This window comes from Amorphotheca resinae (assembly GCF_003019875.1).
Source record: "Amorphotheca resinae ATCC 22711 unplaced genomic scaffold M430scaffold_4, whole genome shotgun sequence".
NCBI lineage: Eukaryota > Fungi > Ascomycota > Leotiomycetes > Helotiales > Amorphothecaceae > Amorphotheca > Amorphotheca resinae.
The window spans coordinates 1,408,601-1,428,527 of record NW_020194474.1 but is presented as its reverse complement, the minus strand read 5'-3'; the positions used below and the strand labels follow the sequence as shown (position 1 = coordinate 1,428,527).

At 51.3% G+C, this 19,927-nt stretch overlaps 7 protein-coding genes across 7 annotated transcripts; 6 read left to right on the top strand and 1 right to left on the bottom strand.

Annotated features, from left to right (window-relative positions):
- The first annotated feature begins 242 nt into the window (after nt 1-242).
- M430DRAFT_57647 (hypothetical protein) lies at nt 243-1,442 on the top strand. Its single transcript, XM_024868682.1, has 2 exons — nt 243-687; nt 792-1,442. The coding sequence occupies exons 1-2, from the start codon at nt 432-434 to the stop codon at nt 1,349-1,351; spliced, it is 816 nt and encodes a 271-aa protein (XP_024722465.1). The 5' UTR covers nt 243-431; the 3' UTR covers nt 1,352-1,442.
- Nucleotides 1,443-1,925: 483 nt separating this feature from the next.
- M430DRAFT_41074 (hypothetical protein) lies at nt 1,926-3,617 on the bottom strand. Its single transcript, XM_024867454.1, has 4 exons — nt 3,290-3,617; nt 2,694-3,233; nt 2,448-2,642; nt 1,926-2,401 (listed from the first exon to the last, which is right to left on the bottom strand). Exons 1-4 carry the CDS (start codon nt 3,338-3,340, stop codon nt 1,961-1,963), a joined length of 1,227 nt encoding a protein of 408 aa, XP_024722464.1. The 5' UTR covers nt 3,341-3,617; the 3' UTR covers nt 1,926-1,960.
- Nucleotides 3,618-5,101: 1,484 nt separating this feature from the next.
- Nucleotides 5,102-6,005, top strand: M430DRAFT_26809 (hypothetical protein; the record flags this gene model as incomplete). Its single annotated transcript, XM_024865452.1, has 2 exons — nt 5,102-5,621; nt 5,674-6,005. 2 exons carry the CDS (start codon nt 5,102-5,104, stop codon nt 6,003-6,005), a joined length of 852 nt encoding a protein of 283 aa, XP_024722463.1.
- Nucleotides 6,006-7,051: 1,046 nt separating this feature from the next.
- M430DRAFT_98526 (hypothetical protein) lies at nt 7,052-12,970 on the top strand (the record flags this gene model as incomplete). Its single annotated transcript, XM_024870126.1, has 12 exons — nt 7,052-7,360; nt 7,424-8,572; nt 8,788-10,210; nt 10,259-10,345; nt 10,434-10,594; nt 10,647-10,714; nt 10,769-10,804; nt 11,141-11,162; nt 11,215-11,549; nt 11,606-12,234; nt 12,356-12,422; nt 12,637-12,970. The coding sequence occupies 12 exons, from the start codon at nt 7,052-7,054 to the stop codon at nt 12,968-12,970; spliced, it is 4,620 nt and encodes a 1,539-aa protein (XP_024722462.1).
- Nucleotides 12,971-13,832: 862 nt separating this feature from the next.
- M430DRAFT_26807 (hypothetical protein) lies at nt 13,833-14,753 on the top strand (the record flags this gene model as incomplete). The annotated part of the gene is made up of 4 exons (XM_024865451.1): nt 13,833-13,844; nt 14,022-14,150; nt 14,251-14,303; nt 14,537-14,753. 4 exons carry the CDS (start codon nt 13,833-13,835, stop codon nt 14,751-14,753), a joined length of 411 nt encoding a protein of 136 aa, XP_024722461.1.
- Nucleotides 14,754-15,397: 644 nt separating this feature from the next.
- M430DRAFT_223834 (hypothetical protein) lies at nt 15,398-15,966 on the top strand. Its single transcript, XM_024864685.1, has one exon. It carries the CDS (start codon nt 15,548-15,550, stop codon nt 15,851-15,853), a length of 306 nt encoding a protein of 101 aa, XP_024722460.1. The 5' UTR covers nt 15,398-15,547; the 3' UTR covers nt 15,854-15,966.
- On the top strand, nt 15,958-19,467 carry M430DRAFT_17863 (hypothetical protein; the record flags this gene model as incomplete). The annotated part of the gene is made up of 3 exons (XM_024863751.1): nt 15,958-16,198; nt 16,276-16,627; nt 19,185-19,467. The coding sequence occupies 3 exons, from the start codon at nt 15,958-15,960 to the stop codon at nt 19,465-19,467; spliced, it is 876 nt and encodes a 291-aa protein (XP_024722459.1).
- Between the last annotated feature and the right edge of the window lie 460 nt (nt 19,468-19,927).

Below are 19,927 nucleotides of genomic sequence, written 5' to 3'. Positions count from 1 at the left end.
ATTCTACAGTAGACTCTGCACTGTACACGTCGTTGACAGCTCACACAGACGCATATCCGGCATAAAGAAAAGAAGACCCGGAACTGTTCGTAAATAGTAATCATATAGCGGTCAGAGAGCCAGGTAGGCAAACGTGCCTGCAGGATGCAGATACCTCAGGTGACATGATGCAACCAGAAAAGTGCAACGAGAAGCCATGATTACAAAAAGCGTTATTAGCTCATATCCCCGACCTACCTTACCTGGGTATGATTATGAATACTGTAGCTTAAATAAGGTACATACCTAGGAATGCGAGTTCTTTTTTCCTTTTCTGTGAATCCTACCTTCTCTTCGTTCCATCTAAACACACAACTGCGAACAAGTGCATCTAAGCTACCTTACTTACCTACCTACATCTACTCGTCCCCCATCACCAAAATCCGCAAAAAATGCCACCACGCGTACTCCTCCTCGGTGGGCATGGCAAGGTCAGCCTGCTCATGACGCCCAAACTGGTCTCTCGCTCTTGGAACGTGACGTCGGTGGTGCGGAACCCGGAACACAAGCGCGACATTCTCGAGGCTGGGAAGAATGGGCCCGGGAAGGTGGACGTGTTGGTTGCGTCTTTGGAGGAGGTGAAGTCGGACGCTGACGCGCAGAAGATCTTGGATCAGGTCAAACCTGACTGGGTGATTTGGAGTGCTGGTGAGCTATTCTCTCTCTCTCATCCTCTTCATTTTTCTTCTTCTTTGTCTCCATATGACTAGGTATGCGTGGCGGGCGGTGCTGATTCCAATCCTGTGCTGTAGGAGCGGGAGGTAAAGGAGGATCCGGGAGGACATATGCCATTGATCGCGATGCCTGTATCCATTTCATCCGCAGCTCTCTCGCCACGCCCTCGATCCGCAAATTCCTCCTCGTCTCGGCGCTCCTGATCCGGAGAGGCCGGCCCAGCTGGTGGGATGACGAATCCTACGCCTCGATGCAGCAGATCAATACCGAGATGATGCCGCACTACTACAAAGCGAAGCTGGCGGCCGACGAGGCGCTGACGGTGCTCGGTGAAGAGCGCGTCAAGAAGGAGGGGAAGGATAAGTTCTCATATATAATCTTGAGACCGGGATGGTTGAGCGATGAGAAGGAGTCGGGAAAGATTGAATTGGGGAGGACGAATGCCAGGGATAAGGTGAGTAGAGGGGATGTGGCAGAGGTGGCGGTTAAGTTGTTGGAGACTGAGGGGGCGAATGGCTGGTTTGATTTGCTGAATGGGAATGAGCCTACTGATCAAGCGGTGACTAGAGTCGTGAAGGAGGGCATCAATTCGATGGATGGTGAAGATATCAATGTTATGAAAGCCAACATGGCGTAAAAGTAAGCTATCAAAAGTATATAATTTGATTTTGTAATCCTAGCTTCAAGCATCAGGGATGGTTGGTTTACCTGCATACATGAAAGCACTGATCTAAAATGATGCATTTCTGTCTGTGGACGTATATTGTATTACAACTCCTACTCCCCTTTTCCCTACATCCAGCGTTTGTTCTATTTCAGCCACAGCTCCTCTCAGTCTCTGCCTCAAACCCATCTTCTATCAGGCAAGCTATGTCTCCAAGATCTAGGACGAAGACGTTGCAGCTCATACTTTCCGAGACCTAGGTAGTTTGGCGTTTTAAGCTTGTGTTTGGTCCAGAAGTAGTATTTGTCGAATGGAGTGGAATAGAGTACGATTGGCCCAGGGAATTAGACTCCTCAGCTGTTGGGTACTCAAAGGTAGATATTGATTTTCAGGAATATAAGGAATATAACACGAAATCCATCTCGAACAAATCAACAGATATGAACATGGCTCACCATCAAGAATTGGGTTCAATATGCCTGCCGTAACTCTATTTCTAAGTTAAGCAATAGATGTGAGACTACACTTAGAGGCTCACAATAAGTGTAATCCCTTCCATTCAAGTGACCATTATTCTCTATACTAAGAGATATACACCTTCTTAACATCATCAGCTAAGAATATTTCCCCACTCCTCAGATCCTTGAGGAGATGGTCACTCAGGCCCGCCTTCCTGCTATGCTCCTCCAACCGTTGTCTCCCATACACGCAGCCATTTGGCAACAGCACCAAATCAGATTCCACGTGACTTTTGGTGTGATGTGCATACGGAACATTCCGTGCTAGATCGTTGAGCTCTATACTGCAAATTGGGCAGACAGAGGTGGTGATTGAGGAAGAGGAGGTAGGTGAGATTGAGGATGAGGATGCATGAGAAGAGTGGCAGGAAGGTGTCTTTAGAGATGAGAGACCCGCTGATAGGGCAATATGTAAGAGCGGGACTGGGGGTAGAGCAAGTAGATTGTTATGAGTTTGCATGAAGAGGTTCGCCAGGGTGGTCCAGCGAGACGGGCTGTAGAGCTCCTGCAGCATGTTAGAAAGGCTCGGGGCGGCAAACCAGAGCACTTACAGCATAGGTTGCTTCTCGTGTACTTGGTGGGATGGCTAGCAGGCCGCATGCCTGTTGGACTTCCTTTGGATATGTATCCCTAAAGGGCAGAAGGTACTTCTTGGCATGTGCTATTGCCTCGAGGAGCTTTGAATGGTCTTGTGTCCGTATAAGCTCAATATATTGCTGAAACCGAAGCATGAATTCGAGATTGCTCTGAAGAACATGTTAGCATCGGTGAACAAAGATCGCCACCAGACGACATACCTCCATTCGCCTGAGCTCCTTCTTGTTCTCGTTGCACCACGTCAAGGCTTCTGTTACCCTCCCATTTTGCAAACTCTCCCTTATCCTACTCATATGGACAAATGTGTCCACATCGACCAAGTCTCTAATGTTCTTTTCCGTTGCTAACGCTGTAGCGCTTTCTTTATACCCATACCTCAGCAAGTAATCCACCAATAACCGGTCCAGCCGTGTCCTACTCCATCTCTCATATTTAACATCGTCCAAACTCTGTATGCCATATAGTTCCCCTAAATGCCGTACTCGGCTCTGTGATTGTTCCTGTAGCCTCGTCTCTTCCTCCGAACATGCGTTGAGTTTCCGTTTCAGGCCCCGCATCCGAGCGATCATAGAATCCACATTCTTGAGGACATCGTCAGGCGAGGCGCGTGAGTTGAGAGATGCGTTTGCAGTGTCTCTCAGGGTGCTCTTGACTGCCGCACTCTCTTTCTCGACGTTGAAATGGGCAACTTTGAAGTTCTTCCGGAGGAGCTCGAAAGGTAAGCGGAGAAGTGGCTGATCCTAGAAATTACTTGGTTAACTCGAGATATGCGTCCTTGGGAACAATGAATTCATACAAGAAGGAGATGCGAGTCAGGATTTAGCTTCGACGTTATGTGGTCGGCCATGTTGTTCAGGTAGTTTGCAGTATCATGCAGTAAGACGAGGTGAGCTCCAAGCTTGGAATCTGCTGTCTGGAAGACCGGTTCTTTGGTGGAGAGCTGGATCCTTTATCGTTCAGGGTCCTGTAGGGTCGGAGGATTTCCTAGAGTATCGAAGCACTAATACTACACAATATATTTGCTGGTTGACGTTGGATACAAGCTTATGGTTCTTCGAGGTGGAGTTCATCAGGATATCTACCTCCGGCAGTACAGTACATCGGCAATCGCTTGGCGGAGAGAGACATGCACGCCATGCTACGGTGGCCGGGACAGATAAGGCAATCGGGGAGTGAGGCCTTAGAAGTTGGGCCTTAAAAGTTATGCCTTAGAAATCAGGCCTCAATCATTCACCACCCGTTGCCGACCCGCTAATGGCCAATATGGCCTAGCGGCATCGTGCACACAGCACATGACCGGCCACTCGAATCTCCCCACGTGAAAGTCCTTCCTCTCCTCACGATTCTTCCCAGACCCAGATATCAGCAACTTCGTACGTCTTTTGCGACAAGAGGGTGTGCTGTAGTGTTTCATCGTCCATCCCAGATCGACCAAATCCAGGCCTGTCAACGCTGGTTTGATTTCCATTGGGTGCCAACCAGCCAATTCGCCTTCGCCCTTTCGAACTCGTGATCAAAGTCACGCACACAGTCACGTTTGTGTCTGCTGACTTGCCCAACCCCTCAAGCAGCTATTCAATCGGTCGAGCCGGACAGTCGTCGCCAGCGACGAAGAGCGACTTTTAATTCATCGACGCTGTTCTCTGCTGCTTCTCTGATCTTATCACGTCCTTTTCGGCATCCTGCGACACCAGAGTCCAGCGTGTTGTGATTCCACGTCTACCGGCCGTCGCGTCGCATACCTCATCTGCATCGGTAGTCGACTCGGATATCCACTATCCACCCAGATAACAAAGCAAGGTATGCCTTATCCCTCCTCCTTTCTCAAGCGCCCTGTCGCCTCAGTGCCAGCGCCCCTCCATGTCACATCCAGCCTTTTCGTTCGTCGTTCGTGGAACCAGCGATGGACATATCAGAAGGGGTTTATTCCACGCGACCTGGGATTAGGTCACGATCCCTCGTTACGTGCGCCAATGCCGGGCATCACCGCGCCTGTCGTTGGTCGAGATGCTTTGCGCTTCGCTCTCCTGTCACCGGATCGCAAACACAGAACTGCTTCCTCCCATCCTTTGTCACATCACCAAGTGCAGGATTGTTGTATTGCAGCGCGATCCTCGTCAAACAATGTCTCTGTTTGCGAGGAGACAGTGCCATTGTGCTGCCGCCCGCGCGCCGTCACAGTGACCTGTCGCCCGTGGCAGAGAGCGCAAAGTCGACGGGCATCTCACTTTCTGTCGTCGCTTGAGTAACTGAATTGATATGTGTTGCTTCACCTGCAAGAACACGTGCTGACCTTGTAGGTACTACTTTATAAGGGCACAGAAACGTTCGTTTCGCAGACCACCTGAACGAACTGCTGCAGCAACGCGCTTCGAGAACTTCCAGCTGTAGCGATTTGCAGTACCGTGAGGGCTTCAGGGTCGTAGTACACTAAGCTGTCGCACCTGTGCAAACCTCGGTAGAACACGTCGTCTTCCACTGCGGAAAGTTGGGTTGAGCCTTAAAACTACCTGCCAACCCTTCGAGGTCATCTGCGCTCCTCGAACCCCAATCAGGTCTCCCTCTGAATCATTGGGCAAGGCGCATCACGAGCCTTGACACCGTCTAAATGGCTGACCAAATGGACCTCGAACACTCTGGTTTGCAGGAGATCGCGAATGCGATGCGCGAGGAGGCTGCGGAAGGGGTTATGAATACTGCACAGAAGCGGAAGCGCGACTCGGACTCAGCTGACGATGCAAGGCGTGCTAGCAATAAGCGTGTCTCTCCCAACAGTATGAACAAGGCTGGTGGTAATCAGCCGGACGTGGAAGCCTTACAAGACTACAGTGGTCTACACCACGGCAACCCTGATCAGAACGGCGAACACGCCAATGCTTCTTCTACTGCTGCGGCGGCGCTTGCAGGTATCTACCCAACCATGACCATTCCCCAGCCAACAGACGTATCGTTCGCTAGTCAAGCCTCTGACAACGATCGCAACCAAGATTCGTCCTTCATGGATAACAGTCAACAAGGCGGAGACGGCTTTATGGAGGCCTCGACTCCAAGTGCTAGAGGGTCTACTTCCAAGCCAGCTGTTGGATCTGACGAATGGCATAAAGTTCGAAAAGATAACCACAAGGAGGGTAAGCTAGATGCTATATGGAAGCCATGGAAGACATGCTAACAACTTCTTAGTTGAGAGACGTCGCCGAGAGACTATTAATGAAGGCATCAATGAGTTGGCCAAAATTGTCCCTGGATGTGAAAAGAACAAGGGATCGATCTTGCAACGCGCGGTCCAATTTATCACCCAACTTAAGGAGAACGAGACTCAAAATATTGAGAAGTGGACATTAGAGAAGCTCCTGACTGAGCAAGCTATTGCTGAACTCAGTGCCAGTAATGACAAGCTCAAGGCTGAGTGCGAACGAGCATGGCGCGAGGTGGAGACGTGGAAGAAGACTTGCCAGAGCGCTGGTCTTAATCCAAAGAAGGAAGATGTGGCATCAGGTGCTGGAGAAAGCTAGAAATGCAGCATATGGGTGGACGGGCGGCCTTTTCACTGCAGAATTTGCTGCTTTCACGACTTCGATAGGATGATCCCCTGCACACGATTTGACGAATTCACCTGCCGCTGCCCTTTCATGTATGGACTTTTACAGATTTTATTCTTTCTAATTCGGGAGGAGAAACTGGGAGGAGAAAATAGGGCCTTGCCGGTGGTTGTGCCGCTCTTTCATCTCTCTCCAGAACAGGTCGGGATGGCTATCTGATGATGAATACGCGACTGCGAGGGGCAAAAGAATGGGTCCTTTTACATTGATTTTTGGCGCCTGCAGAGATTGTTTGATGCCTGATAAGTAGCAAATCCGAAAGGTTCTTATGCGTTGCCAGTATCTTGGCTCTGTGAGGTTTGCGGGTTTAAGTAAAGAGTATATATGAAATTGTTGCGAGGCACCCGACCGGTCAAACAGAACATTGTTTTTGGGTTAAACTCTCAATTAGGACAAGTCAGCGATGAGAGTAACTCTTTCTTCCATATATGAATTCTACTGTCTCTGGTCTTGAATTATTGGGCGAGGTTGTCATCACTCCGAGTCCTGAGGAAAGCTCTGGAAGTCGATGTTTGCCCGCCAATCACAGACAAGCGAACTCATGCATTACTGCGCAGAGTGAACGAAGCCAGAGAAACGTACTCCGTAAAGACGGAGTCAAGGCAGAATTCTCGAATAGAACCTATAAATAGTAACTGGGCAAATCGATCCAGTTGGAGAACAAAAAACAGAAATGTTAGGAATAATAGAAATAAAACAGAGCGGAGTTGGGATTATCTAAATCTCGACTTTGGGCATGACAGAAAGCTTATCTCTTGTTGGTCTGTTGCTTTGTAAATATTCCGCTGCAGCATTACGCCGTCGGCTTTCCCCTCTTAAACCCGTGCGCGCAGGTCACCAGTAATTGGATATATTTCTTCCACAGACCATCCATACCACAACCTTTCCCAACACCTCTAAATTCCTCTTTCGCACGGGACGAGAGGGAATTCGAGTGTTGAAGCATCAATTTCCTCGCCATGAGCGTCGGCAGCTCGTCGCAGAGCATCCTCAAAACAGGATCTTTCTCAGGCTTCCGCGCGTTGGAGGAGTTGGGCCATGGATATCTGACCGCAGACAAGACCATACGACACCCGCTATGCGGTAACAAGGAAGGATGGGGCCCGCTGAGCCCATATCGATATGATTTCACGCCCTGCTTCATGGACGTCTGGGTCAGCTCTGTGGCGGTCTATGGGATCCTATTTGGAGCCGTAGCAGTATGGTGGCTGGTGAAACGAAAACAGAAGACGGAACTTGGAAAGGATTGGCATTTCTGGACAAAACAGGTAGGGGAATCTTGCCTGTATCCTCTGGCGGATTGGTGGACGTAGCTGACCTCTCATCAACAGGCGCTCATTGTGGCGATAGCTATATCAGTTGCGATCCAGCTTGCATTCCAAATTATCAACTACCCAGATGTCTGGGCCGGCGACTTTAGATTCTGGACGAGCGTTCTTACAATTGCTTCTCTTGGTGTCATTTTCGCCATCCAATGGCTCGAACATAGCAGGCTTCGAAATCCAAATGGGGTTGTGCTGTTTTACTGGCTCTTCATCCTCATCGCATACTCTGTCAAACTACGCTCACTGATCTCCCAACAAATATACGACAAGCACCAGCCGTATTTCATTGCATATTGCATTGGGTATGGGCTCTCGTGGATTGAGTTTGGATTAGAATGGTTGGTCCCAAAGACAAAGAGTGCATATCATGCTATTGGAGACGAAGATGAATGCCCGGTTGAATATGCGACGGTATTCTCAATCCTCACATTCAGTTGGATGACACCTATGATGAAATATGGATACAAGAAATACTTGACAGAGGATGATCTTTGGAACCTGGCCAAACGGGACACAACCAAGGCAACCGGTTCCAAATTCCAGGAAGCTTGGGATATTGAGATGAAACACAAGAAGCATCCATCTCTATGGATGGCCATTTTCCGAGGCTTTAGTGGTCCCTATTTTCGGGGTGCCTTGTTCAAGACGGTCAGCGATACACTGGCTTTTGTGCAGCCTCAATTACTAAGGCTCTTGATCAAATTCGTTTACTCTTATGATACCGACAAGCCCGAACCGGTAATTAGGGGTGCTGCTATTGCGTTGGCTATGTTTGCGGTATCTGTTGGCCAGACAATGGCACTGCATCAATACTTCCAGCGAGCTTTCGAGACAGGTATGAGGATTAAGACGGCGTTGACTGCGGCGATCTATTCTAAGTCCTTGAAGCTTTCAAATGAAGGCCGGGCGTCAAAATCCACTGGTGATATTGTCAATTATATGGCGGTCGACACGCAGCGACTACAGGATCTGACGCAATACGGTCAGCAACTATGGTCAGCACCATATCAGATCATCTTATGCATGGTTTCCCTGTATCAACTTGTCGGGATTTCCATGCTGGCTGGTGTCGGGGCGATGATATTCATGATTCCTATCAATGGGCTCATTGCACGCCTCATGAAGAAACTGCAGAAGGAGCAGATGAAAAATAAGGTGTGTATCTCTTTCTCTGACTACTTGCGGAATACGCGGAGATGCTCAACGCTGGTTGATTGGGCTTCGCCCCAGCATCTCTGTGGTTGGAGATCATTTTAAGTCACTGATATGCTCTTCATATCTCTACTTCCCAACTCGTCGATATCTGCTTATCGATTCAATCTCGGTCAGCACTAGTATTGTGATCCCTCAGCTAATCATAACTTTTGTAGGATTCGCGATCGAGACTCATTGCGGAGATTGTTAACAACATGAAAAGCATCAAGTTGTATGCATGGGGCAGTGCTTTTATGCAAAAGCTCAACTACATCCGAAACGACCGGGAACTCAAGACTCTTCGCAAAATTGGCGCTGCCCAGTCCGTTGCCAATTTCACGTGGTCGACTACCCCTTTCCTTGTCTCATGTTCCACGTTCGCAGTTTTCGTTTTAACCAAAGATACACCTCTTACAACTGATATTGTCTTCCCGGCCTTGACTCTCTTTAATCTACTTACGTTTCCCCTGGCAATATTGCCCGTGGTCATAACCTCCATTATTGAGGCTTCGGTCGCTGTCGGGCGACTCACCTCCTTTTTCATGGCCGAAGAACTTCAACCAGATGCGGTGGTCGTGAAGGATGCAGTTGAGGAGCTGGGTGAAGAATCCATTACTGTACGCGATGGTACATTCTCCTGGGACAGACATTCTGGGCGAAATGTTCTGGAAGACATAAATTTCTCGGCATGTAAGGGAGAACTGACGTGCGTCGTTGGACGAGTCGGAGCTGGTAAATCATCGCTCCTTCAGGCTCTCTTGGGAGATCTATGGAAGGCCAAAGGAGAGGTTACTGTTCACGGATCAGTTGCCTATGTTGCGCAACAGGCTTGGGTCATGAATGCTAGTGTAAAGGAGAACATCTTGTTTGGCCATCGATATGACCCCGTCTTCTACGAAAAGACAGTAAAGGCATGTGCCTTGACGGAGGACTTTGCGCAGCTCCCGGATGGCGATGAGACCGAAGTAGGAGAGCGTGGAATCTCTCTCAGTGGAGGTCAGAAAGCGAGGTTGACACTCGCCCGAGCTGTATATACCAGAGCTGACATCTATCTACTTGACGACTGCCTATCAGCAGTTGACCAACACGTTGGCAGGCATCTCATTGACAATGTCTTTGGACCGACTGGATTGCTGAAGGGCAAGACAAGAGTTTTGGCCACCAACTCGATTCCAGTATTGATGGAAGCTAATTACATATGCCTGATTCGAGATGGAAGGATAATTGAGCGAGGGACCTACAATCAATTAATGGCAATGAAGGGCGAGATCTCGAATCTCATCAAGACCGTCAGTAATCAGGACCAGTCTACAGAGTCTGAAGGCAGTGATTCTTCAACAACGATCGATGTAACAAATCCAGACGAGGATGAGGAAAAGGTCGAAATGGAAGAGGCGCAGGAACGTCTGACACAGCTCCAACCTATCCGGAACGGTGGACCCGTAGTCAAGAAGCGGAAGGAGAGCTTTGCAAGCTTGAGGCGTGCCAGCACCGCCAGTTTCAGGGGACCCAGGGGCAAACTTCGTGATGAGGAGGAACCAACCACGAAGACTAAGCAAACCAAGGAGTTTTCTGAGCAGGGTAAAGTCAAATGGAACGGTAAGCTATCCAGTTCCCCGATGCATGTTCGATAGCTAACTGTCCCAGTCTATGCCGAATATGCTAAGACGAGCAATTTGATTGCAGTAGCAATCTATCTACTCACGCTGATCGGTGCACAAACAGCTCAGATCGGTAAGTCTCTTGGGATCCAATCACTTTTCTTTTTCTTTCCTGCAGAGCTTGCCAAGACAGGGCGAGAGTGCTGATCCTCTCTCTGTAGGTGGCAGTGTATGGCTCAAGAATTGGTCTGAGATCAATGGCGAAGAAGGCAAGAACCCGCGCGTGGGCTGGTACATTGGCATATACTTCGCCCTGGGCACCGGATCCTCCGCCCTTGTCGTTGTACAGACGCTGATCTTGTGGATCTTCTGTTCGATCGAGGTGGGTCTTTCTCATCGCGCAGCTGTGGGAGCTAGACTGACACTCGGGGAAGGCATCCAGGAAACTGCACGAAAGAATGGCTTTCGCGATATTCAGATCGCCCATGAGCTTTTTTGAAACGTAGGTGACGTCTGTGGCAGGGTTACTCAACTAATAGTACTAACAATCATACAGGACACCAGCTGGTCGTATTCTGAATCGATTTTCAAGGTTTGTCTTCCCCGCGACCCTTATGTTTCGTGGTTCCACATCAGTCTCGCTCGGTAAGAACGAGAGATTGTTCCAGGCGCTGAAAGCAAGGAGTCAATGGCCTCCCCCATGTTGGCTCCCAGGGATTAATTGCGGGGATGTCCAAGCGTGCATGAAAGTTCAAGGCATTGATACTCTCGCTGCGTGAATCCAGTGGATCTCGCCCAGACTCAGCGCCTAGCATATGCACTCATGGCTGAGGTCGCTGATTTGTTCATACCCATGCCGTGAAGTCCGATCCTAGATATCCCTGGCGTTATTTTCACCTGTTGTCGTCTGTTACTAACTTCGTAATAGTGATATTTACCGTGTCGATGAAGTTAGTAGTAATCCATGTAATCACTCGGCGAAAGCATGCTAATCCTGGACAGGTGCTGGCGAGAACCTTCAATATGCTATTCGTCAATAGCGCTCGAGCCGTGTTCACCTTGGCGGTCATTTCTGCGTCGACCCCTGTTTTCGTTGCCCTGATTATTCCCTTATCTCTGGTCTATTATTGGGTCCAACGTTACTATCTCCGAACATCTCGAGAACTCAAACGTCTTGACAGTGTGAGTAGGAGTCCTATCTATGCTCACTTTCAGGAGTCGCTGGGTGGTGTCACCACGATTCGGGCGTATCGGCAGCAGCAACGTTTCGCCATGGAGAATGAATGGCGGGTAGATGCCAATCTTCGCGCTTACTTCCCCTCGATAAACGCAAATAGGTGAGTAGTCTTACAATGGAAAGATACCTGTGTCTCCTTCCTAACCTCGCGAATAGATGGCTTGCCGTACGGCTCGAGTTTCTCGGTTCGGTCATCATCCTTAGTGCCGCCGGGTTCTCAATCATCTCTGTGTCGCAAGGCAGTGGGTTATCCGCTGGCTTTGTCGGCTTGGCCATGTCGTATGCCCTTCAAATTACCCAATCTTTGAATTGGATAGTTCGCCAGACCGTAGAAGTCGAGACCAATATCGTCTCTGTGGAACGCGTCCTAGAGTATGCTCGACTGCCAAGCGAGGCTCCTGAGGTAATACACCGAAACCGGCCGCCGATCAGCTGGCCTGCATCCGGAGCAGTAAACTTCAACAACTACAGCACTCGATACCGAGAAGGCTTGGATCTCGTACTCAAAGATATCAATCTTGATATCAAGCCACACGAGAAGATTGGAGTCGTTGGTCGCACAGGAGCGGGCAAGAGCTCCCTGACCCTTGCCTTGTTCCGCATCATTGAACCAAGCGAGGGCAATATCAGCATCGACTCGTTGAACACATCGACCATAGGACTGCTGGATTTGAGGCGTCGACTGGCTATCATTCCCCAGGATGCGGCCCTCTTCGAAGGCACTATCAGGGATAATCTTGATCCTGGCCACGTTCACGATGACACGGAGCTGTGGAGCGTCCTTGGTAAGTCCAATCCTTGAATGGGGGGACACAACGTGGTCTATGAGGTTGTGGTACCTGATAGATCGGGTTCTGCAAGCCGGACGTATGACAGAGAATCCTTGCTGACGAATTATATCTACAGGACATGCAAGACTGAAGGACCACGTCGCCAGCATGCCTGGAGGCCTCGAAGCCAAAATCAATGAAGGGTTCGTCTCTCCGATTCCCTATTTCCTACATAGTTCAGGCATCTCTGTCTGTCCTACTGACCTACCTTCCTTCACCTTCTACTCCATTTATGCCCAAGCCAATGCTATTGTCTTTATCACATGCGCTTCTGGCTTCCATTTTCCTATCTCCAATCCTGTTTAGCCGAGAACATCTCCCTGTCAATAGTTAGTCCCGCTGACATCTGCAATGCAGGGGATCCAATCTCTCCCAAGGCCAACGTCAGCTCGTTTCGCTAGCCAGAGCCCTTCTCACACCGTCCAACATCCTCGTCCTTGACGAGGCCACCGCCGCAGTGGATGTGGAAACCGATGCATTACTACAGGCCACCCTCCGCTCGCCCTTGTTCTCCAAGAGAACGATCATCACAATCGCTCACCGCATCAACACGATCCTGGACAGCGACCGGATCGTAGTCCTGGAGGCCGGCCAGGTAAAGGAATTCGACACGCCGAAGAAGCTCATCGAGGAGCGAGGCCTATTCTACAAGCTAGTCAAGGAGGCGGGGTTAGTTGACGGTGTGCGGTAAACGACGCGGGGGTGTGGTGTGTATGTGTGGATCTGGGGGAGTTTGACGTATGTATGTATTCTATATTTGTCGTCGAGTTGACCAGGAGTTTTGCAAGGGGCGCCACAGCAAAAAGTAAAAAAATTGTACATAAGAGATTGATCGGTAAGACCAACCAGCGGCGCTTGAAAGAGGGAGTGGAAAAATAGGAGACGAGCGCGAAAAAGACAGCGAGCGAGAGCATTCAATTCATGACGTATTTTACTTCTCAATATTCCTGTAGCCCAAGGAATCGAACGACTCGGATTGAAACGAGGGAGTGATTCATACATACATACATACATACGCACAGATACAACATCACTGAGGAGAGAGTCGGGGGGAACTCCATCCGTCCATCCTCATACCCTGTCTCAAACAGTCCTCATCCCCCCGTAAAAAAAAATAAAAATAAAGTAAAATAAAATAAAACGCCATCTACGTAAGGTATGTATGTATGTTATACATATATTGGATTTCAAAGCCTGTTTGTTTGTTTGCTTGCTTGCTTGTTTGTCTGCTATGTATGTAACAGAATCCCCTCTCCCCGCCCGCAGGCGCAGCTAGAAACCGGTTTTTTTTTGGAGAGGGGAGGGGAATGCTCACATGAGGTTTTCTTTTTTTGGGGATTTTAGGCGGGAGGGGATTCGCATGGTGTTGAGAGGGGGAGGACAGGGGAAGGGGGGGGGAGGGGGGATCGGGGACTGGGGATCGGGGACTGGGGTAATAGGTAAGATCGATTAGGTATTGGCGATTGGCGATTGAGAATGGGGTAAAGGTAAGATAGATTGAGTACTTTATAATATAGATTGATTGATTGAAATATGCCTATCTTAGGTACCTTATGGACTGTAAGGTAAGTAAGGGGTATCTACGGTAAGCTGCGATATCAAACAAACAAACAAACAAAGAAGACCACCAATCTCACAAAAAAAAAAGAAAAACCCACCATTCCACAGCGCCCCAGAACCGTCGATCCGCTGGCGCACTGCAGATAGCGAGAGGATCGTGGCATGTGCTAACTGCTGTGTAGCGGAGGGTGGGATTTTGTTTCTTTTTTTTCCTTCTTGATCTTGATTTGCTTTTTGATGCGGATGCGGATGCGGATGCGGATGCGGATGCGGATGCGGATGAATGGAATCCGTTAAGGAGGGGTAAGCCTGTAAGTCAGCATGTAAGTAAGCAAACAGAACACCTCGCTGTGTTCAGAGAGCGGAATGGGCGGTTGCGGCGGATTATTCGCTGCATGTAGAGAGATGTAGATAGATGACTCGGGTTCTTGGGAAACCGGAGGTTGCGATGGGTTTGTAACTCTGTAAGCTCCTAAGGTATTCCCTGTGTATGTTTTGTTTTGGATTGTTTTGCAAGGAGAGAAGTGCATGAAGTCTGGGAGACATGATTGAGTTGATTGATTGGTCTCAAGATCTGAGCTACTGACCGCCACCTGGAACTACTGCTCTTGACAGGCGTTAGAAACTGCTCGACACACACATCACACCAACGCCGTACAGCAATAAAGAAGATTCTACGTTTCTAATCCCGCTGTAGAGAAGACGGAGCACACAGCCTCGTGCGTGACGTCACTGTCGCAACAAGGCTGAAGTCCGAAACCTACCTTAAGTTTCCCACTAGAATCTGCGCACCCGGAGTCACCATTATAGCACACGATCCCTGGGAGTTGAAACCGGCAGCCTTGACTCATGAAGTAGGGACGGATCTGGTCTCGGGTGACTTGAGACAAGATCGTACATGCCCCGTCTTCTAGGTGCTTGACTGGGCCCTTTACGAGATGGATTGAGTGATAGTCATCAGCTGGAGAGCCCAGGGCTGAGCATGCACCTTTTTTTCCTTCACTCACGGCTTGCCAGTTAATGGGAGGTAGAGTCACTTCTGAGACGAAACGCCCTTCAACAGCAAGCAAGTAGAGATATTTCGCACTCGTGCCCGAGACAAATACACGTCCAGATAGATCACTGGAGGAGATTTCTTCTCAAACCTGACCGAGTAATCTCTTTTGTGTAGAAAAGGACGGAAGGAGGGACGTCCCGAGCCTGGCTCCCGACACCCGACTCCCGACACCCGAATTCATTGGCTTCGGGGGCCGGGACGCAGAGGCTTAAAATAAATAACCTTAATTCTCCCCTCGGACTCTTGTTTCGTCCGCGCTTTGTGACAAATAACAAAATCTGGCGATGGCGACTGCCGATCGATCGCACACGATCTCAGGACTCAGGAGTTCGGAACGTGATGAATCTCTGAATCTGATGCCCCCATCCTGGCCGCGCATGCTGAGGAGATGGCCGGTCTGCGCGCGGACTGGCTGGTCGTCGTGGCGGGTGGAGAACGCTGCAGTGGGCTTTCGGGCGTTTCCTGACTACTGTCGACTACAGCACTACTACTGACTCTGGAACATCTGGCCAGAGGCTCGGGTGGGAAACCTGTAGGCTGTGGCGCTGCCGGTTGGATTGTGCTGTACCGTCGGTAGCTTTCTCCTGGTTGGGAAGAGTGGTGGGCAGGGAACTGCGTCGAGGGATCTCTCGGTTGAGGCGGCGCGCGCGAATGTATTGGAGAGGCAGGTTCTGCAGCTACGGGCTAGGTCTTACTCACCAGCTTCACGGTTCGCTCTCGTCCTGTCGGAGAGTCAAGAGTGGCTTGGAGGCTTCTTGGAATTGGGAAAACATCGAACGGCTTCCTGTTCCCCGACCCGTCCTCCTGGGAAGCCCTTCGTCACGGTGGTGGGCCGGGTGGAAGGAAGGGTTTGCTCTCCCAGCCCGCTACTGTATTATGTATATTTCCCTGAAATTACTTACATTTATCACCAGCGTTTCGATTGGCCGACAACGTCGTCTACACTACCCACAATAACACAGTACAGTTCACGGAGGAGTACAGTGCACACCCTGCCTCCGGCGGCAACGGAACGGGTATGTCGATCCGCCACACGGCCAGATGTGACAGGTGACTCGGCCATGCCCTTCGGCCCCTTCGTCCTCGAGATTCGACGGGGCAGTGATGGGTTTGCGCGGTGCGCGGGGCCCTCCTCGATCTCGTCTCTCGATTCCCGGTATTTGATAAGTGATTGGTGCGGGGGATGGCAGCCGGGGCGAGTCGAGACTCTCCACGGAGCATGTCCCGTAATTGTCTTCGTCGTCACAGCTTCACATGGATGGCCATTCGGCAAGGATCCCAGGGGGGCCCCCGGCTGCGTTTGTGCGGAGGACGGCAACGGGAGGGGGGAGGGAAGGGGCCTGTTATAAGAGTGGTTGACCGTTTACGCAACCGTACAGATGGCAGTAACTACATCCTTCCGTCCTGTGCTGTAGTGATGATGAAGGCTGCATTCGACAGCGAGGACATACAGGTTCAGGATAATCATGATGATGATGATGAGACTCTCCCTCCTACTCCACGATCGCTCGCATCCAAACCCCGGGCGAGGATGACGGGCAGAGCGTTCCCGCCGCAGGCACCCTTCTCATCGAGATCAAATCATCAGACATCGAAAAGGCCCCGGCTTCGATTCCTGCCCTTAATCCAGCTAGGTGCAGCGCAAGTCCGCGCTCTGGGCAAGGGAAAGGGGGAGCGCCCCCCCACGCACTGTCAACTCTCCCCTTCTGGCGCACGGCTGCTAGCAAGCAAGTAAGTAGTGTTTTTGGAAAACACAGCAGGTCTGTGTCGCCGTGTCATGTATGTAGCCCGAGTACCCTGCATGTGTTCCCGAGGCCCCAAGAAACCCAGGCTGTCAAGAGTGTCAGACAGGCCCATCTCTCCATGCTGCTGGGCCGGGCTGTTTTGTGAGACTTGGAAATTGGAATACACGCTGTGCCCTGTTGTTGCGGAACTGCCGATAATTACAGAATCCACAGAACCTACACCCTCCTATCTACGAGTCCTATCACTTAGGGTCGTAGACGGGTCTCCCCAATACCCGAACCCGAAGCAGCCGTCTTAGCATGCCAGCATCAGGGGCGTGCGGTCTCCGGGAACTACTTGAGTCCTGACCCGTGCTGATGGCCGCCCCGCTTTCGGGGAACAGCCAGATACGGGGTACTACGACTAGCATGCCCCTTCGATCCCAGCGTCCTCTGGGCGTATCCTGTCTACCGGTGCGGGCAGCGCGGGCAGCGTCGCAGGAAATGATTCAATAATGTCCAATTATTGAGTGATATGACCAACTGCGTCTGTGGTACGGCATGGCGGTGCTCCTAGTCGTCGTCGTAACGGGCGCAGGACTGAGTAGGACACGAGCAGCAGCGTTACGGGGACTGTAGCGGTGGTAGCTACAGAGAACTACAGAGTACTACTACAGTGGTAGTAAGTGCTCCGTGCAGTGGTACACTGGGGAACTGTTCTGTACAGTAGCATCTACAGAGTACAGGAGTAGCCGGGGCGCGGTTCTGCGGGATGATTCGTCGCGGTAGTTCCCGCACGAGGTGCCGTACGGGAGGGAAAAGGGTCGCGAGGGCATGGAAGAAGACATCCTCCGGGGCCACAACCAAGGAAAACCAAGCTGAGCCACGAGGGGGGCCCCTGTTGGAGCCGTGAGTCCTATTGGCGGCGCGCTTTTCCGAAGTTAGACATGTGGATTGGGTGGACGTATGTCCGGAGGATCGAGGATCGCGGATGGACTGGAGTCTGGACTATACTACTATACTGTACTGTCGAGGCTATAGGTATGTATGGTATGTATAATGTATGTAAGTACGGAGGATATGTATGTGGACTGTAAGTGTAGTGTGTCTGTGAACCGTATCTGTATCTGTATCTGTATCTGTCTCCGTACCTGTAGCTGTAGCTGTAGCTGTCTACTAAAACCAGTTTTCCGTGTCTTACCCTATGTCTGTCTGGCTGCACATCGTGCGTACGTCTGTCTGTCTGTCTGTCTATCTAGAACATGTCTGCGCTGCAGTCTGTACCCAACCTGCTGGAGCGGAGCGGATGATGTGCCTGGTCCAGCAAGGAAACGCTGATCGTGCCGCTCGCCCTGCTGGGAAGAAGAATCGAAGACAAGACAAGACAAGAATTCGCGATGTGTATCTAAGATACTAGAGAGAGGATAGCACACAGTAGTAGTAAACCAGGGCCACGCTGTATAGTAATCACGTCTATCCGCACCAAAGAAGAAAAAGAAGAATCGTCTCACGCGGGAACTTGAGGCGGGCTCTAGCTTCTAGGCCCGGGCTTGTCCGTCCCCTTTTCCCTTTTCCCGAGCGTCGATCCGCGCGCGCGGTGGGTTCTGTTTTATGTTTATTTCTGCATCGTCGATATCGTTAATTCGCCCCTTCTGCATCGAATTGCTAATGATTCCCCCGGGGGGGGCGATTTTCCTCAGTTACTGAGTTCTGAGTTCCCGCCGTGCCCCCTGCTGATTCGGCGCAGCGCACTACTGTACTTGACTGCTGGACGATGGCCAGATCGGTCGCCCGTCTCCTGCAGCAGAGCCAGATCGATCACATAAGCCGCGGCATCGTGCTGCGATAACAACGATTATCGCGTCGCAATACTCGGGCCCCTCGTCGTCTCTGTCCTTTCTCGCTCTCCTTTCCTTGCTCTCTCTCTCTCTCCCTCTCCCTTCTCTCACTCTTACTCTCACATCTCACATCTCTCATCTCTCACTCACTCTTGATCCCTTCTTGATCCCTCCCTCTTGCTTCTTGCTCTTCTTTCCTTCTTCCATCAAGCCCACCCCCACCCCCCGCCCCCCCCAACCCTCCCCTCCCGCATTCCCTCCTCCAGACGCTGCGCGAGACCGTCTGGCCAGGCTCTCTGGCTCTCTAGACCCGGAAGGTTTCTCTCTCTATCTGCGAACGCACAACCCCCATCGCCGCACCGCGCGACTCTGCCGCCTGCCGCGAGCCGCTCAGAACCCGCGTCGTAGTAGCGGCGGATGTCTGATACCCGTTCCTGCTCGGGAGCGTGTGCGCAGTGCTGCTGTTGGTGTTGTTGATCGAGGGGCGCCCTGGGTTCTGGGTTCTAGGTTCTAGGTTCTAGGTTCTGGGTTCTGGATTCTGGATTCTGGGTTCCGGGTCCTTGGTCCTTGCTGCGTGCTGCTCATCGTTGGCCCCTAGGTCCTGAATCCTTCCTTCGTATGCTGCGCCGGCGACGACGTGGGAGAAGGCCGTCCATCACCCAAGGCTGAATTTTGCCCCGCCTTTGGCTCTTGTTCCCCTTGTCATCCTGACCATCCTGACCCTAGGGAAACCCTGTGGCCGCTATTGCTATTGCTATTGCTATTGCTACCACCGCCATCCACTATCACCACTCACCCTGCCGCTGCTCTCGCTGGCCCTGTCTACAAATCACCACCGCTCGCTCTCTCGCTCTCTCACGCTCCCTCTCGCGGCCAACTTCAGCTTCCCTCCTCGCCTCCGCCGGCCCCATCACCCTGCGCCCGTTCCGTCTCCAGGCGTCGGCGCCCGCTCCCAATCGGTGCCCACACGGGTCTCGTCTCGGGAAACTCTGGGGACGTTCCCTACTGAGCTCAGTTCACACTCGGTTGGCTTCTTCCTTGGCCTCATTCAGCCTTTACTTCAGGTGCCTCGCCTTGCCTTGCCTTGCCCTGCCCTGCCTCGCCTCCGCAGTGTATACGCTCACATCCACACGGCTACTTATCCACTCATCCACCCGCGCTGGTTGCACTCACGCAGCCCTCCGCGCACAGTAAGCTCGCCTGCGAGAGATCTCCCAACAAGCCATGGGCTGGAGCTGGCTTGGCCTTGCACTGTAGTCTGCACCACCGCTGCCGGTTTCCCCAACTCCAAGATTCAAGACAACCTCGACGCCACTGTCGTTCCACGAGTCTCGCCCACCGCAACTCACTTCCCCCAGATCTCTTCCCCCCCGGCCAAACCCCTCCCCCCTCTCTTGGCCCGCCTTGATTCATTTGCCTTGCTCCAAACAGATACAGTTGTCTGGCTCCGCTCGCTCTGAAATACGGTA

Excerpts from the sequence above, each read along its gene's own strand:
- M430DRAFT_41074 (XM_024867454.1), bottom strand. The coding sequence starts at position 3,340 with ATGGCCGACCACATAACGTCGAAGCTAAATCCTGACTCGCATCTCCTT. Across the intron at positions 2,643-2,693 it reads AGGAGCTCAGGCGAATGGAG|AGCAATCTCGAATTCATGCT; the intron begins GTATGTCGTCTG and ends CATGTTCTTCAG. Across the intron at positions 2,402-2,447 it reads CACGAGAAGCAACCTATGCT|GAGCTCTACAGCCCGTCTCG; the intron begins GTAAGTGCTCTG and ends AACATGCTGCAG.
- M430DRAFT_223834 (XM_024864685.1), top strand. The coding sequence starts at position 15,548 with ATGTATTGGAGAGGCAGGTTCTGCAGCTACGGGCTAGGTCTTACTCAC.
- M430DRAFT_57647 (XM_024868682.1), top strand. The coding sequence starts at position 432 with ATGCCACCACGCGTACTCCTCCTCGGTGGGCATGGCAAGGTCAGCCTG. Across the intron at positions 688-791 it reads CTGGGTGATTTGGAGTGCTG|GAGCGGGAGGTAAAGGAGGA; the intron begins GTGAGCTATTCT and ends CCTGTGCTGTAG.